The sequence below is a fragment of the Ailuropoda melanoleuca genome, chromosome 3 (assembly GCF_002007445.2).
Source record: "Ailuropoda melanoleuca isolate Jingjing chromosome 3, ASM200744v2, whole genome shotgun sequence".
In the NCBI taxonomy this organism is placed as follows: Eukaryota; Metazoa; Chordata; class Mammalia; order Carnivora; family Ursidae; genus Ailuropoda; species Ailuropoda melanoleuca.
In genome coordinates this window covers 28,625,597-28,641,351 of record NC_048220.1, presented here as the reverse complement: position 1 = coordinate 28,641,351, position 15,755 = coordinate 28,625,597, and the positions used below count along the sequence as shown (strand labels likewise).

The following is a 15,755-nucleotide window of genomic DNA, read 5'->3' as shown; positions in this document are numbered from 1 at the left end:
GGCTAAACTTTACCCCGCCCCCTCACGTCATCTAACTATCGCGGGAACAGGAGGGGCCGCGATTGGTCTTCTTGGAGAGCTTAGACGGAAGTCCTGGGCTGGGGAGTTAGGCACCCGCGAAGATGGCGGCTGCAGCAGCGAGTCGCGGGATCGGGGCCAAACTTGGCCTGCGTGAGATTCGCCTCCACTTGTGCCAGCGCTCGCCCGGCAGCCAGGGCGTCAGGTGAGGCGCAAGATGGTAGGGCCGGTAGGCTTCGGGGCGCCTAGGTCATGACCTCTACCTTCTGGGTGTTTGGGGAGGCCCGCGCGTAGACAGCACGCACGGCTTTCTCTCCCGCCCCATAGGGAATTCATCGAGAAACGCTATGTGGAGCTGAAGAAGGCGAACCCTGGCCTGCCCATTCTAATCCGCGAGTGTTCTGATGTACAGCCCAAACTCTGGGCCCGCTACGGTAAGCCGGGAAAGCGGGCGATCTGGGAACCCGGCAGGAGAATAGGGGTTGGAGAAGATGAAGGGCCATCCAGGGTCACAGAAAAACCTGTAGGGAGACTGGAACTCGGAACTTAGGCCTTGCTTTTGACGTTGTTTCAGATAAACTTACATTCGCGGTGTTCTAGAATGCTGATTCTCGAGTAATATCAATGTGGAGGCGGGCCCTGTCCTGCATAGGGACCAGGAGCTGTCGGTTTCATAACTCAGAACAGGGTTCAGATAGGGAAAAGAGAGAGATGCTCAATTCCTATCGAAGTGGGTTCTTACACATGATTTGTGGACAGTGCCATTTCAGGTAGTGTGAGAATCTCAATAATACAAGCATATAATGACTCTGTTGAGCACTTAATGCTAAGGTTTCCATTGAGTACTTCCTTGCCTAAATGTCATTTAATCTTCATTAATTGTATGAGGGGGTGGAGTCTTTCTTTTCTCATTGTGGAGGTTAGAAAGGCGAATAAAAAATCTTATGGAACAGGGGCACGGGCTGATTGAATCAGTAGAGCATGCAACTTTTTTTTTAAAGATTTTATTTATTTGACAGAGATAGAGACAGCCAGCGAGAGAGGGAACACAAGCAGGGGGAGTGGGAGAAGAAGAAGCAGGCTCATAGCGGAGGAGCCTGATGTGGGGCTCGATCCCATAACGCCAGGATCACGCCCTGAGCCGAAGGCAGATGCTTAACCGCTGTGCCACCCAGGTGCCCCTAGAGCATGCAACTCTTGATCTCTGGGTCATGAGTTAAAGCCCCACGTTGGGCATAGAACTTACCAAAAAAAATTTTTTTATGGAACATACCTAACGTTATGTAGCTAGGATACAGCAGGGTTTAGCCTTTACACCTGTCCTCTCTTCCTAGGATGCACTTCTACCAGATTTTCATGGCTAGCTGGTTAGAATTTATGTTGTTATTCAGGTCTGAAATTATATATCACCTCCTTAATAAGGCATTCCCTGGCAAATTATGTAACGTTGCCCTTTGCTCCTTTTTATTATACCCTCCATTTAAGTTTACCACAATCTGAAAATTACGGTTATGTTGCTTGACACATAGTAGGCCTTCCTCTAGGAATGTCGGGGCCGGGAGAAAAGAAGTCATACCTAAGGTAGTCTGGTTCTAACAGTAGATAACTGCAGTATGCATTAAAAATTGTTTGGAGGAGGGAAAAGCAAGGAGACTAGAGGAGGAGATGGACGCAAATTACTTTAGTGTATTTTTTTTTAAGATTTTATTTATTTATTCGGCAGAGATAGACAGCCAGCGAGAGAGGGAACACAAGCAGGGGGAGTGGAAGAGGAAGAAGCAGGCTCATAGCGGAGGAGCCTGATGTGGGGCTCGATCCCATAACGCCGGGATCACGCCCTGAGCCGAAGGCAGACGCTTAACCGCTGTGCCACCCAGGCGCCCCTACTTTAGTGTATTATACCAGTACTACAGGAGCCACAGAAGTGGCACCCAGCCAAGGCTAGGCCCACGCAAAGCACTGTTCATAGTGGTTAATAAAAACTTCCCTGAAACACCTTCCTTCCCACTGCTGCCACCCAGAATCAGCCACAATTCTAGACTTCCTAGGACCTGGGCTTCCTAGATGTGTTTGAGACCCCCTGGATAAATTCTAGGCATCCCAAATACACCTCGGTCATATCTCTATACTACTTTTTCCATTCTAACAAGACAAAGTTGAAGACAAAGATCTTTTAATATTTTGGTAACCCCCACGGTGCATACTAGATATTTAGTCCCCTTTCTCTCTCCTCAGCATTTGGACAAGAGAAGAATGTCTCTTTGAACAACTTCAGTGCTGATCAGGTAACCAGAGCTGTGGAGAATGTGCTAAGTGGCAAAGCCTGAAGCCTCCACTGATTGTTAACAGCAACAGCCCTACAGCTTGGCCTCTTTTGGACTGAGTACAATATAAAAAAAGTGTTCATTTGTTCTTTATAAAGCTTGTGCTGAAAAATGCCATCTCTGGATGTTCTTGTCCTCGTTTTACCCTCCGCCACTTATCGTGCTGCCACCGAGGCAAAGCAGTTTAATATAAAAATAAAACTTTATTCTGTCCCAGACATAGGAGCAGAGAGCACGAGATGTCATTATGCTTCTAAGTCCTCAAAAGGGGATCCAAGGGCAAAGAAATTGAGAGTGGGGGAGGTGATGAGTTGAATGAGTGACATCGAGAAGCCAGGTCACCTGTGAAGAGCTGTCTGCTGAAGAGCATGCACTCGTTCCTGGAGCTGTGCCTCCTCCTGATGCTTTTCTAGGACCTGCAGCCCTGACTGCTGCAGAAAGGCCTCCACAGCCTGAGGACAGGGAAGAAAAGGATTCCACACCTGGGTCCCTGTGCCCCAACACTCGATTTCCACAGCCTTATAGGTTAGCCCACCTCTATTTCAAAGAGTGCCTTCCCAAAAAGAAGCTGGAAGTTCTGACCTGGAGTCCACACAGGCTTGCCAGGCCCAGAGAAGTGACTATAGGATGGGAAGGAAAGGGGCCATGGGGAGATGAGAGGCCTCAGAATAGGGGTACCAGGGCCAAAACTCACCTCTGGCCGATAGAGGAACAGCAGTTGCAGCAGCTCTAAACTCTGACCTACTACTTCGGTGTCAGAGGAGGCCAGCGTGCCCATCAAGCAGGGGAGCAAGGGCCCTGGCCACAGACGTTGGCAGTAAGCAGGACCCTTCTCTGCCACGTTGCATAGAACTGTGAGCACCTGCAGAGAGACGTGTATACACAGTCCCCACAGAGGATGAAAACTAAAGGCTAATGATAGCTAAAATACAAGGAGTGCTGACCACATGGTAAAGCACCGTGCCAAGCACTTACATGCATGTTTTGTAATCCCCACAGCTGGCCTCGGGTAGCACTGCTATTCTCAAATTATACATGAGGAAACTAAAGTTCAAGGTGGTAAGCTGATTTGCCCAAGGTTAGTAACTAGTAAAACAATTTAGGGATTCACACCTAGATTGGTCTGGCCCTGAAGCCGTCCATACCACACCCCCTGCCAGTCCACAGGTAAGGGTACTTCTGAGTACAAAAGCCTCCTCCCAGTGTTTTTACTTTGGCCATCAGGTCCTGGACTTAAGCGACCCCAATACCTACCAATACGCTGACCACATTAGAAACTGGCAGCAACTGCAAGAGGGGCTCGATCAGATCCATAGAGAGCAAGGAGGTACAGAAACAAGGACTATTTGCTGGAAGGGAAAATGTCAGGGTAAAGTCCCTCAAACTGGGGCCCGAACCTGGCCGCCCCCATCCCTCCCCCCGGCCCCAATCCTACCCACCTCAGCCCAGGCAGTGAAGAAGCATACCCAGAATCTAAAAGTCTAGGCCTAGGCACATTATGGTACGTACCAGTGAGGTTGTTAAGGAGCCAGAGGCCCTCAGGAAGTAGGCTGGGCTGTTTCTGGAGGAAGAACTGCAGAAGGATAAATAAGGCCGCCACAACATGCTCATCTTCGAGCTGATTTGGCCCTCCCATAACCTCCACTGCTGCTTCTGTTAGCAAGTTGCTTAGACACCGAAGCACAGGGCATGCCAGCTGCAGAGACAAGTTGGAAGTACAGTGTAAGACGGAAGGGACTACCTACATAGTGGAGGAGGAGCAAAGAAGGAAGAAAGGTAGCCCAGATCTTGACCTGTCCTCTTCACCTACCAACTCCAGTCCTGCATCCTCAGTTCTCTGGACAGCCCCAGCCACGTCCAATAGCAGCATCCCCAGAATGGATAGACCCCCATGGGAGATAAGCAGGGCGTTGTTGACCTGGCTAGGCAACAGAAAGCAAGTAGTCACTACTCAGTCAATCCCATCTTCAGGATGGTAAATGGCCTTTGGAAAACCAGTGGGTTTCCTGGGGTCCAAGCAGAGAAGACCACAGAACAAAGAAAACTCATTGCAGTTCCAGAAGCCAAAGTTCAAAAACCCAAGTGTCTGGAAGGGAGCCCCAGGGCAAGTCTGTGGCACTTCTGCAAACGGTCTGTGTTACCTGCAGATGATGTAGTGCAGGCACCAGGCAAACTCCACAGCGACCCCAAGGTTCAGCTTTGGGCCAGGTTGCAACAGTCGCAGGATATGCTGGGGGAGAGCGGAGCCCAAGACGGAGCTGCCAACAGGAGAGTTGTGAGTTGGAACCACAAAAGGCAAGAATGCCAGACATTCCTCCCAAACCCTAACAGCAGGTGGGAAAGTATCCAAATCCACAGCTCTTCCCAACCAGATACATCGAGTTAAAATGTTCAACAATTTTGGAAACAAGACTTGATCAGGTGTCCAGGGACTACATTAGCAAATAGGTCACACCTGCCTCCACATCTGGAGACACAATTTTACTTACGGGATGATCATCTCTGGAGCTTCCTTAGCCTGCAGGAGCTGGGACAAGGCATATCCAAGGGCTTCCAGCACAGTCAGATGAGGGGACTAGAAGTAGACAGGGTAGAGATCTGACTCTGGAAGCTGGGTCATAAGATTTCCTGTGACTTTCAACCCCTTAGCAGAGGGCAGAGGCTGGAGCTGCCTAAACAAAGGGGGGGGGGCATGTAGAGACAAGACAGGGGAGGGCTGCTCAAGGACGGAGAAAGTAAGTGGATGCTTACCTGGATGCAGGCGGCCAAAGCTGGAACAATGCCTTGTGGCAGGAGCTGCCTTCTCACAGCCTCACTCTCCACAATCAGGTTACCCAGTGTATACAGACAGAGCTCCTGAGGGTGGGACAACAAAAGCACGGGGCATGGACTGTCTCAGGCTAAGGTGGGGGTGGGAGTGCAGAGGATGAACAGTCTTGCCCTTGAGGCGCTGGGCAAAAGGGAGCAGAAGATGATGGCTATGAACATTAGGGGAAACAAATTTTCTTCTTCCCCCTATGTGCCAGCTCAAACTAGACCCAAAAGCACAATATTTAAATCCAAGCCAAGAACAAGGTAGGAAGGGACGGGGCTTACTATAAAGTCTGAGCTGTGACCGGAGAGGTAGGTGAGAAGGTAGGAAGTGGCTGGCAGGCAGGCCTCAGCCACCGCAGACTGCTCAGAATGAGAGAGCTCATGAAGGCACCGAGCGGCCTCTAGCTGCAACAGGGCTTGGTTGCTGGTCAGAAGCCCGACCAAGGTCCGCATGCTGCCCTCCAGCCTACATGAGTGAGTACCAGAGCCCTGCTCAGCCTGTGGCCCATCCCCTCCACACTCCTGTCCATCCCTCAGAGGCCCAGGCCCCCACTCACTACCCATACTGACCAGATGAAGGTCCGCTGCGTCTCAGGGTGCTGCAAGCCTCGACGAAGGCTGACCAGAGCCCTCTCTCTCTCTTTTTCCTCTGTCCCCCGCTGCGCCAACTGGAGGAACTGTTGGATCTGGAGCGCAGGACAGGGAGAGGAGCGATGGCAACACAAAGTTGCCAGAAAGCAAGCATGAGTCCTACTTTGCCCACTTCACCTGTGAGCACTCTAATGTCCCACCATCCCTAGAACTTGTCATTCACACTAATATGGCTAATAAGCATCAATCTTGCAGTAGACAGAAGAGGGAATCAGAACTGGGTTAAATACCAGTCCTGCCACTTACTTTACAAGGAACCTAAACCTCAGTTTTTCACCTGAAAAATGGGAATAACATGTTTCCTGCCTTCTTACAGAGTTATTTCAAGGATAACATTTAAACCTTTCAGTCTGGCACAACCTACCCCCTAGCCATTCTCCCCATGCAAACCTATACTCCAACACCACCCAACATAACATGACTTGTCTTTTAATGCTTCCAAGCTTTTGCACAATCTATTCCTTCTGCCTGGGATACTCTCCAGGTCCTCCATTCTCTTCAGACTTGTCCCTATTACTGCCTCTGGGAAGTAAGCTTTTTCTGGCTTCCTTTCACAGACTTAGGGGTTTCTGTTGTGCCTCATGTTTCCTTCATGACAGGTGGTAGCACGCCAGTCTTTTTCACTGGGCTGCTGCAAGTACCACAAAGAAAGGGACTTCCCTCATCTTTGTGTATCTCAGTCCCCAGCACAGTGCCTTGGCATAAAGTAAGCACACAATGAACCAATGAACCAATGGTATAACCTAGGCATGAGGGCTTTTGTAAACAACATATACAAAACAGACAAAATAAACAAAGGGGATGCCCAATGCTTGCTGAATGAATAAATCAGCTAAAACTAATCATGCCATTCATTCAATTATTCAATAAATAATGACCCATCTACTATATGCCAGATACTATAGGGCACCTGAGTTTTCAATGACAACAAATAAGATAGAGTCTAGATTCCCATGGATTTGAAGTCCAGTTAAAGAAACGATGAACAAGCATGCTGTCAAGACAGAATATTAAAAGGGACCCACTTTTAGATAAAGCAAATGTAAAGATCTTGAGACAGTTAAAGGCCTAGTATATTCTTTGAAAAACTGAAAAGGGACGATTTTGGCTAAGATGAGTAAACTGGCAAGGTTGGAGGTAGACAAACGTTAGGCCATCCGTCTGGGATGGAAGGATTTTGGATTTTTTTTTTTAAGATTTTATTTATTTATTTGACAGAGACAGCCAGCGAGAGAGGGAACACAGCAGAGGAGTGGGAGAGGAAGAAGCAGGCCGCCAGCGGAGGAGCCGGATGTGGGGCTCGATCTCAGAACGCTGGGATCACGCCCTGAGCCGAAGGCAGATGCTTAACAACTGCGCCACCGAGGCGCCCTGGATTTTTTTTTTTTTAAGATTTAATTTTTGAGAGAAAGAGAGACAGAAAGACAAAGCCCACACAAGCAAGGGAAGGGACAGAGGGAGAGAGAATCTCAAGCCAACTCCATGCTGAGCACGGAGCCTGACTGGGGAGGGGGAGGCTGGATCTCACCCCCCAGAGATCATCACCTGAGCTGAACCCAAGAGTCAGACACTTAACTGACTGAGCCACCTAGGCGCCCTGGTTTTTGGATTTTTAAGAGACACATCTGACTGATGCGAACTTGAAGGCGGCAAGCATAGATAGATGCAGGTGACCTGTTGGAAGGCTACTGTGAGTGTACGGAGAAGAGGACAGTGGTAGCTGCGATATTCACCATCGTAAGGACGCCAGAGCTCTTCAGGTGAAAAACGGTTAGGACTTGATGTGTTGATGTGGGGATGAGGGGCAGCGTTCTCGAGGATGATTCCCCGGTTTCCGGCTTGGCCCACTGTATGAATGGAGGTATTGAGGGGCCGCGTCCAGGTTTGGCGCGGACCTCAAAAGGAATGTGGCGCCCGTAGGCGTAGAACTCACCGCGCACCCGGTCCCCTCACCTCAGCTTCCCCGAGGATCATGGCCACACATCCCCCTTCGGCTTCCACCGGAACGTCGTCTCTCAGCAGCCTCTTACTGATCAGCTGCTGTTCCCTCCGCGCCTTCCGCAGTGCTGGGGGCAAAGGAGCCGGCTGAACGTAGGAGGTGCAACTAGGACCCTGAATCCCGTCTGCGACCCGGGGGCCTCATCTTATCCCCGACCGCCATACCACACCACACCACTCCTCCATAGTGGAGCAGCTACGGTGCCCCCGCCGGCATCTTCCCGTCTCCCTTGCCCTTCCGCACCTGCCTCCCGCTCCCGCCGACGGCACCGTAGCTCCTCCACGACGCAGCCCACCGGCCTGAGGCGGCCTTGCCGCCCGCTCCACATGGCGGAGCCGAAGAAAAGTCGCACCGAGCCCAGAGCCAGGAAACCGGTCCACGAGCCTAGAAGACGTGACGTACCGCGCAGCCGCAGCGCAGGGCGGAAGAGGTGCGAGTGGGCGGAGCACAGTGCAAAATGAAGGCGGGCGGACCGAGGGAGGGGCGGAGCGAAGGGAGAGTAGAATAGGGTGGGGCAAGGGCAGGGAGGGGCGGGGCGAAAGCTAGAGGCCGGGTTGGACCTGGGCGGCGGAGGGCAGCGCCCGCTCTGCCTCTGGTATTTCTCCTTCCCAATTCTTTCTCTTTCCCAATTCCAGCAAAGAAGCTCAACCCCCATCCGGACTGCCAGTGCGTCACCTTCCGCTCAACAAATACAGCCTCCCTACACCTAACACACCGTAGACGAACATTCAAAACTACCCCGAGTTCTAGGAAGATTTCACCAAAAACTCAGCTCCCACTGATGAACGCTGGATTTGCATTACCTTATTGAGTGTTCTCCACAACGACAATTATCCCCATTATGCGTGTGTGAAGAAAATGAGACAAATATAATTATTTCACTGTTCTGCATAAAAGTGAATTTCAGTATTTTGGGGATAAAGTAATACTTAAACCAAATTTTAAGCGCCAATAACTACTACGCACTGGGGAAACACTGGTGAATTAAAAAACTGTGTTCCTCACCCTTGAAATCCAAATTGTGGCAAAATAAGCTTTACATGGTCTAATCCCTGCATACCTCTTCAGTGTTCACTGGAAGGGCACCTTACCTTATTCATCTCTCCTGGGATCTTCTCTTTGTTCCCTGAACAAGCCCTCCTCTTTTCCTCTTACAGGCTTTTGGCAGGCTATTGCCCTGCCTAGAGCCCTGTCTCTGCCTGCCCCCCCTACCAGCACCCTTCCCTTAATTAACACCACCGTCAAGATCTCAATTCCAATGTCCCCTACTCAGAGCTATTGGACCTCTGTCCCTGTCATGAGAGCCTATAGCACCATATACTTCATAACCATTTTTACTGTCATGAAGTTACAGTGTAATTGTTTGATGTCCTCTGCTCCCCAAATGCCCTTCACAGCTCCAAGAGAGTGGGGAGTCCTGGTAGCAGTTAAGAATTTTTATTGGAGGGGGTGCCTGGGTGGCTCAGTCTTGGTTAAGCGTCTATTGTCTGATCAGGTCATGATCCTAGGGTCCTGGGATCGAGCCCCAAGTCGGGCTCTCTGCTCAGCCAGGAGCCTGCTTCTTCCTCTCCCACTCCCCCTGCTTTTGCTTGTGCTCTTGCTCTCTCTAATAAATAAAATAAAAAAAATTATTGGAGGTCTCTAATTTTTAGAAAGCTACTATTTAGGGAAATGTACAAGTAAGAACAAATCCAAGAAAGGAAACTGTTCTTCAAATCAACTTCCTCTGGTGGTCTAGTGGTTAGGATTTGGCACTTTCAAACCAACTTCCTTTCCTAGAATTTAATTCCACCTCTTGGAGTCAATTTTCTTTAATCTCTTCCACAAACCACCTAGTTAAATATCTGCAGACCATTATCCTGCCCCCACATCTCTCCAGGTCCAGCATGCACCCAGCTCTGGGACAGCCATTTACTGAGCAACTGCTATGCACCATGCTCTGGCTGGGGATAAAGTCTGGGTCTTATCTCCTTTGTCTTGGGACAGGCTGCTTCTAACACCCACATATTTCCCCTGATGGGGAAGGTAATCCAAGTCACCAGGCAAAATGTCTGCCCAGACAGTTACAGCTGCCCACTCTGTTTTTTTGCACTTACCTGCCCAACAACACTGTCAACCCTGTAAAAAAACAGCCCCATGTCCTCTCTAACACAGAGCTAGCTGTTCCTTTCTCCAAAGCTCCTACAAGTCCTTAGTTTCTCCTCTGTGAGTCCTCTTCCCTATGGACTGTAGTCTGAATCTGCGTTTGCCTCCTCCACCTACTGGAGTACTTGGGGGATGGTGTAATGGTCATGTTTGCATCCCTGGGCTTTGTACCAGCCCCTGACATTTGGTAGACAAATGATAGATATTTGTTGAATTGAGGTGTGAGTTGGGGATCCTTGCAGAACCATTATTGCCCCTTTTTGCTTGCAACTGTCATCCTGAGTGCCTCCCTTAAAACAATGGGATTTGCTAAGGAGCCAGGCTTCAGTGGCCTGAGTCTTCTGAATGCAGAGGCATTGATGAAGAACAAAAAAATCAGGACTACTCTTAATAGTGTATATAATAGGACATACCTTAATAGGTATGGCTCTGTAGTCATAGACAAGTACTACCATTATCTCCATTTTACAAATCTGGAGCCCGGAAATCTGATGCCCACGAACTTGCCCAAGTATTATAACCTCAGTGGTAGAGCTGGGATTCCAAGCCTGTCTGTCTGACCACAGAGTCCGCATATTTAACACTGAGTTATATTCACATTCTTGGTCCTCAGGGATATTCCAGTGACCTGGCCTGGCTGGTCTTGGGACATGGCTCAGGGTATCAGGGCATGCCCAACAAGATACACAGGGAGCAGTGAGGTCTAATGAAACCTCCTTGTTTGGAATGAGGACAGATGTGAAGCCATTTATTAAAAAATGGGAGAAGTGAGAATTCAAACATTTTTAATATAGCTCTTGCCCCAGAATCTACAGGTGAAGAACTGTGAGGGTGGTTGTAAAAGCACAGCCCCTATTCACCCTCTGGGACACTCTCTTTTTTTTCTTGGCAAAACAGGCGAGTTACTAATTAATCCTCATTCAACATAGGTCAGCCTTTCCTTCCCAGGACATAGGGACTGTGCTGGGGATTGCGGGGCAGGGGAGAGCCAGGCGCAAGGGGGGAAACTGGGTTAGAAATACCTATTTCTCAATTTCGGGGCAAGGAAATGGAAACTGCAAGAGGTGGAGCTAGTTGGCCAATGTGTCTCTGTTAAACACCTCTACTTTTAAGAAAGCTATTATTTTCTGGGTGCCTGGGTGGTTCAGTCAGTTAAGCATCTTGTCTTGGTTTCAGCTCAGATCATGATCTCAGGGTCGTGGGATTGAGCCCTGCATGGAGCTCCTCACTCAGCAGGGCGTCTGCTTCTCTCACTCCCTCTGGGCCCCCCCCACCCCTGCTCGAGCACTCTCTCTGTCTTTCTTTCTGAGATGAATAAATAAATCTTTTTTAAAAAGAATGAAAACTGGGGTGCCTGGGTGGCTCAGTTGGCTGAATGTCCCACTCTTGGTTTGGGCTCAGGTCATGATCTCAGGATCCTTGTATGCAGCCCCTCATCAGGCTGGGTGCTCAGCACGGAGTCTGCTTGTCCTTCTCCCTCTGCTCCTCACCCTGTGGTCCCTCTCTCTCTTTCTGTCTTTCTCAAATAAATAAATAAATAAATAAACTTTATTTTTATTTTAATATTTTATTTATTCATTTGACAGGAAGAGAGACAGCAAGAGAGGGAACACACGCAGGGGGAGTGGGAGAGGGTGAAGCAGGCTCCTCGCTGAGCAGGGAGTCTCATGCGGGACTCAATTCCAGAACCTTGGGATCACGACCTGAGCTGAAGGCAGATGCTTAACAACTGAGCCACCCAGGTACCCCAATAAATAAACTTGAAGGGGAAAAGAAGCTGTTACTTTCTTAATAAACAAAGTTCAAAAAAGCACCAAGTCAGCAAAAAAAAAAAAAAAAAGGAAGGGAGTCGTTCTTCAGACCAACTTCCTTCTCTTGAACCTCATTCTACCCCTTGGAGTCAACAGATGAAGTTTGCAATCATCTCCACAGAATATCTAGATAAATATCTGAGGGTATTCAGGGGATCAGATTTGGGTGTCGGTAAGTTAATAGTAAACACCAAGACTGGAGAAAAGTTAAAGAAACTACCCGGGTTGAGTCGCTGGGATAAAGGCAGGGGGAGGTGAGAGTCCTGGCCTGAAGCACTAGGTATTTTTCTTTCCCCAAAGCTAGCAAACAGCCCGGGGCGTCTGACTCATCAGGGCACTGCCTGGAGCATTGCACCCTACATGCCCTACAAGATCCTTCCTGTTACAGTCCTGGCAACATCTTTCATTGCAAAACTTCCCGGAAGGGTACTGCTTGGAATAGTTGGGTGGCAGAGAGGTGGGGGAGTTACCAGGGTTCACAGAGAAAAGAACAAAGTGACATCCCAGGGTTACATAAACTCTCAGGCCGCCAAAGAGGACAGATACGCGTGTGGAGCCTAGAAACCAGTGGGTGCGGTTGTGTAGGAAGGAAGCCGGAGCCTTCCCTGAGCCCGCCGGGACGCAGAGGCTCGGAGCACCAAACGAACATGGTGAGTGTACGGACCTGGGGCCGAAAGGGAACTGCTCAAGGAACCCCAGGGACGGACTGGGGTCGCCCTGACCTCCGCTTTCTTCCTAGGTGCGCGCTCCCCGCCTGCTGCTGCTGCTGCCAGTGCTGTGCGTCTCTGAGATCTCACTGGAGCCCTGCGAAGTGGACGACGATGATTTCCGCTGCTTCTGCAACTTCACGGATCCGCAGCCCGAGTGGTCCAGCGCCTTCCAGTGTATAAGTGCCGTCGAGGTGGAGATCCATGGCGGCGGCCGCAGCCTGGAACAATTTCTCAAAGGCGCAGACACCGACCCAAAGGAGTACGCTGACATGGTCAAGGCTCTGCGCTTGCGGCGGCTCACAGTGGCCTCTGCACAGGTTCCTGCTGTGCTTGTGGGCGCCTTCCTGCGTGCGCTGGGGTACTCCCGCCTCAAGGAACTAACGCTCCAGGACCTGGAGGTAACCGGCGCAGCGCCGCCGCCGCCTCTGGAAACCACTGGGCCTGCGCTCTCCACCCTCATTCTGCGGAACGTGTCGTGGGCAACGGGAGGTGCCTGGCTCACCGAACTGCACCAGTGGCTGAAGCCGGGCCTCAAGGTACTGCGCATTGCGCAAGCACACCCGCTTGCTTTTTCCTGCGCGCAACTCCGCACGTTCCCCGCCCTCACCACCTTAGACCTATCCGACAATCCCCGACTGGGTGAGCACGGACTGACTGCAGCTCTCTGTCCTCACAAGTTCCCAGCCCTCCGGGCTCTAGTTTTACGGAACGCGGGGATAGAGACGCCCAACGGCGTGTGCTTGGCGATGGCAGTGGCGGGTGTGCAGCCCCAGCACCTAGACCTCAGCCGCAACTCGCTGCGCGCCACCGCCCCAGGCGCTCCTGGGTGTGTCTGGCCCAGCACACTGAACTCTCTCAACTTGTCGTTCGCTGGGCTGGAGCAGGTGCCTAAGGGACTACCGGCCAGGCTTAGCGTGCTTGATCTTAGGTGCAACAGGCTGAACAGAGAGCCTCGGCCAGAAGAGCTGCCCAAGGTGAGTAACCTGACACTGGATGGAAATCCCTTTCTGGACCCTGAAGCCCCCAACTACCAAGAAGACCCGACGAAGTCTGGCGTGGTCCCAGCCTGCGCGCATTCGGCCCTGGCAGTGGGGATGTCAGGAACCTTCGCGGTACTTCAAAGGGTGGGGGGCTTCGTCTAAGGCCAACGGAGAGACAACTGAATTGGCTCAGATTGCCCCAGGGAAGCCTTATCAGGACGTCGTAACCAACCAACCCTCTGCCCCATCTTCATTAAAATGTGAAAGAACTATGCGTGTCATTCGCTCAATGGGTGTCTGTGATCTGCCGGGGCACAGATCTGCTGGCTGTGAAATCCATTATACTTAGCTTTCTTCATCTTAATTCCCTAGAAACATAAGAATAGAACTTAAAGGGTGGAAGAGGCAGGGAATATTTCCTGTCTAGGGCCATGGGTGAGAAATGAGGGTGTCTGTGCAATCCGGCTTTCTGAGGTTACTTACACCCGCGTTAAAGAATGTTTGAATGGTGAACATGCCTAGGAAGGTACAGAATGTTTCCTCTCTGGTGCAAGAGCCAGCTGCTCCCCTTTTCAAAGGTAATAAAACCCAGAGTTACTTGCTGATTCTCTCTCTGTCTTCCTCTCTCCCACTCTCCAGGGAGAAGGGACAGCTCTGCCACCCGTCCTACATAAGTTCTGAGTTTCGTAATTTCAGGGTTTCTGTTCTGCTGTGTAAAGCTCCTCTGCACACACAGCTACACTGGCTTTCACTGTGTCATCTCCTGAGGAATTTGTGCATGGAGCACTGTTGCAAGGTGCTGTCATTAAACAGTCTGTCTCTGAACCACATATCTTGTCATTAGGTTAGTAAATGTGTGTATAATTGTTTCAGGCTGGATCTTTAATTTGCAAATAGGATAATAGCTTAGACCCTTCACAGGATCTTAGACCTTTCACAGGGCAATTAGTGACATGTGCACTCCAAACCACATTATCTCAGAGACCCAGGGCATCGGCCAAGAGGTACTGTTCCTTCTAGGAGTCCCTTCTTTATATCGAGGAGGCAGCCACATCCATCAGAGAGCTAGACACCTGCCTCACAGAGGATCTGGGAGAGGGACGGCGGGGGAGGAGGATGGTGGGGTGCATATATGCACAGCCCTCTGGCCTGCTGCCTTCCAGTGTCCAGAGCCACACAGGTAGGAAAGAAAGACGCAAAGTAACATTGTTGGGAGAGTTACACAGGTTACCAGACCACAGACTCAAAGAATCATGGGGACGGATAAACTGCCAACCCCAGTCAGGAAACCCCCTGGAGTATCCCCAAGAGAACTTCATCCAGCCTCCTGGAACATTTCCAGTATCAGAGAACTAATGACCTCAAGCAGCTCCTTATATCTGAATAGCTTTGAGCACTCTTCATCAAAGTTATGGAGCCCCCGCTCAACCTCAGGCCCTGTGTTAGGATCCTGATATACAAAGATGAATCCAAAACATCCATGTCCTCAGGGAATTCTCAATCCAATAAGGGAGATGTACACAGAAAAGATAGTTGTGATTCAGTGAGTGGGAGGGATCAACTCTATGAGGTCCTCTGGAAGATTGTACAGGAAAGGGGGCACTTGGGGCACCTGGGTGGCTCAGTCATTAAACCTCTGCCTTCGGCTCAGGGCGTGATCCCAGGGTCCTGGGATCGAGCCCCGCATGGAGCCCCACATCGGGCTCCCTGCCTTGCTGGGAGCCTGCTTCTTCCTCTCCCACTTGCCCTGCTTGTGTTCCCTGTCTCGCTGCGTCTCTCTCTCTGTCAAATAAATAAAATAAGATCTTAAAAAAAAAAAAACAACGGAAAAGAGACACTTAATCTGGGTCTGAGACATGACTATCACTCCCTCAGGAAGGACATTCCCAGGCAAAAATGGATACTTTAAAAGGCTCAGAAACCTGAAAGTATATGGCCAGATCTGGGAATTATAGCTGATTAGGTAGGGCTGGAGATCACAGTGATGGAAGCTGGAGACTCATTCATTCAAGTGCCGATTATGTGCCAGGGACTATGCTAAACCCTGTGGATATAGTGGGAATAATACAGAAGTTCTTGTTCATATGCAATTCAGATTCTAGTTGGATAGTGGGGGTCAGGGGAAGACAATAAATGTATATCAAACTATGATAAGTGTTGTGAAGAGAAAGAGGACAGACTGTTGAGGATTGATATGTTATATGGGAGTGTTAGGAAGGTCTCTCTGATAGGGGATATTTGAAAAAATTGCTGAGTGAATTGGGAAAGTGAGCTTGGGGATACCTGAGGGAATAGCATTTCAG

At 50.1% G+C, this 15,755-nt stretch overlaps 3 protein-coding genes across 7 annotated transcripts; 2 read left to right on the top strand and 1 right to left on the bottom strand.

Annotated features, from left to right (window-relative positions):
* Positions 1-62: 62 nt before the first annotated feature.
* On the top strand, positions 63-2,457 carry NDUFA2 (NADH:ubiquinone oxidoreductase subunit A2). The gene is made up of 3 exons (XM_002912562.4): positions 63-223; positions 346-452; positions 2,254-2,457. The coding sequence occupies exons 1-3, from the start codon at positions 123-125 to the stop codon at positions 2,343-2,345; spliced, it is 300 nt and encodes a 99-aa protein (XP_002912608.1). The 5' UTR covers positions 63-122; the 3' UTR covers positions 2,346-2,457.
* Positions 1,428-8,500, bottom strand: TMCO6 (transmembrane and coiled-coil domains 6). 5 transcript variants are annotated; one of them, XM_019795652.2, is made up of 13 exons: positions 8,050-8,500; positions 7,761-7,873; positions 7,541-7,654; positions 5,727-5,842; positions 5,439-5,622; positions 5,094-5,198; positions 4,832-4,917; positions 4,484-4,600; positions 4,153-4,264; positions 3,852-4,038; positions 3,597-3,691; positions 3,037-3,204; positions 2,526-2,794 (listed from the first exon to the last, which is right to left on the bottom strand). In XM_019795652.2, the coding sequence occupies exons 1-13, from the start codon at positions 8,459-8,461 to the stop codon at positions 2,681-2,683; spliced, it is 1,923 nt and encodes a 640-aa protein (XP_019651211.2). In that variant the 5' UTR covers positions 8,462-8,500; the 3' UTR covers positions 2,526-2,680. The 5 variants fall into 5 exon arrangements, with proteins under 5 accessions (XP_002912662.2, XP_019651211.2, XP_034512020.1 ...); XM_002912616.4 differs by lacking the exon at positions 7,541-7,654 and having other exon boundaries at positions 1,428-2,794; XM_034656129.1 differs by having other exon boundaries at positions 2,526-3,204.
* Positions 8,501-11,850: 3,350 nt separating this feature from the next.
* Positions 11,851-13,724, top strand: CD14 (CD14 molecule). The gene is made up of 3 exons (XM_034656128.1): positions 11,851-11,934; positions 12,288-12,412; positions 12,502-13,724. Exons 1-3 carry the CDS (start codon positions 11,859-11,861, stop codon positions 13,612-13,614), a joined length of 1,314 nt encoding a protein of 437 aa, XP_034512019.1. The 5' UTR covers positions 11,851-11,858; the 3' UTR covers positions 13,615-13,724.
* Positions 13,725-15,755: the final 2,031 nt, after the last annotated feature.

Bases quoted from the DNA above. Each gene is read 5' to 3' on its own strand.
- NDUFA2 (XM_002912562.4), top strand. From the start codon at position 123: ATGGCGGCTGCAGCAGCGAGTCGCGGGATCGGGGCCAAACTTGGCCTG. The intron at 224-345 runs GTGAGGCGCAAG...CCCGCCCCATAG, and splicing joins CCCGGCAGCCAGGGCGTCAG to GGAATTCATCGAGAAACGCT. The intron at 453-2,253 runs GTAAGCCGGGAA...CTCTCTCCTCAG, and splicing joins CAAACTCTGGGCCCGCTACG to CATTTGGACAAGAGAAGAAT.
- TMCO6 (XM_034656129.1), bottom strand. From the start codon at position 8,461: ATGGGGGTTGAGCTTCTTTGCTGGAATTGGGAAAGAGAAAGAATTGGG. The intron at 7,874-8,049 runs GTGCGGAAGGGC...CTTTGCCCCCAG, and splicing joins TCGGCGGGAGCGGGAGGCAG to CACTGCGGAAGGCGCGGAGG. The intron at 3,692-3,851 runs GTACGTACCATA...TTTCCCTTCCAG, and splicing joins GCTCCTTAACAACCTCACTG to CAAATAGTCCTTGTTTCTGT.
- CD14 (XM_034656128.1), top strand. From the start codon at position 11,859: ATGAAGTTTGCAATCATCTCCACAGAATATCTAGATAAATATCTGAGG. The intron at 11,935-12,287 runs GTAAGTTAATAG...ATAAACTCTCAG, and splicing joins GGGATCAGATTTGGGTGTCG to GCCGCCAAAGAGGACAGATA. The intron at 12,413-12,501 runs GTGAGTGTACGG...CTTTCTTCCTAG, and splicing joins CGGAGCACCAAACGAACATG to GTGCGCGCTCCCCGCCTGCT.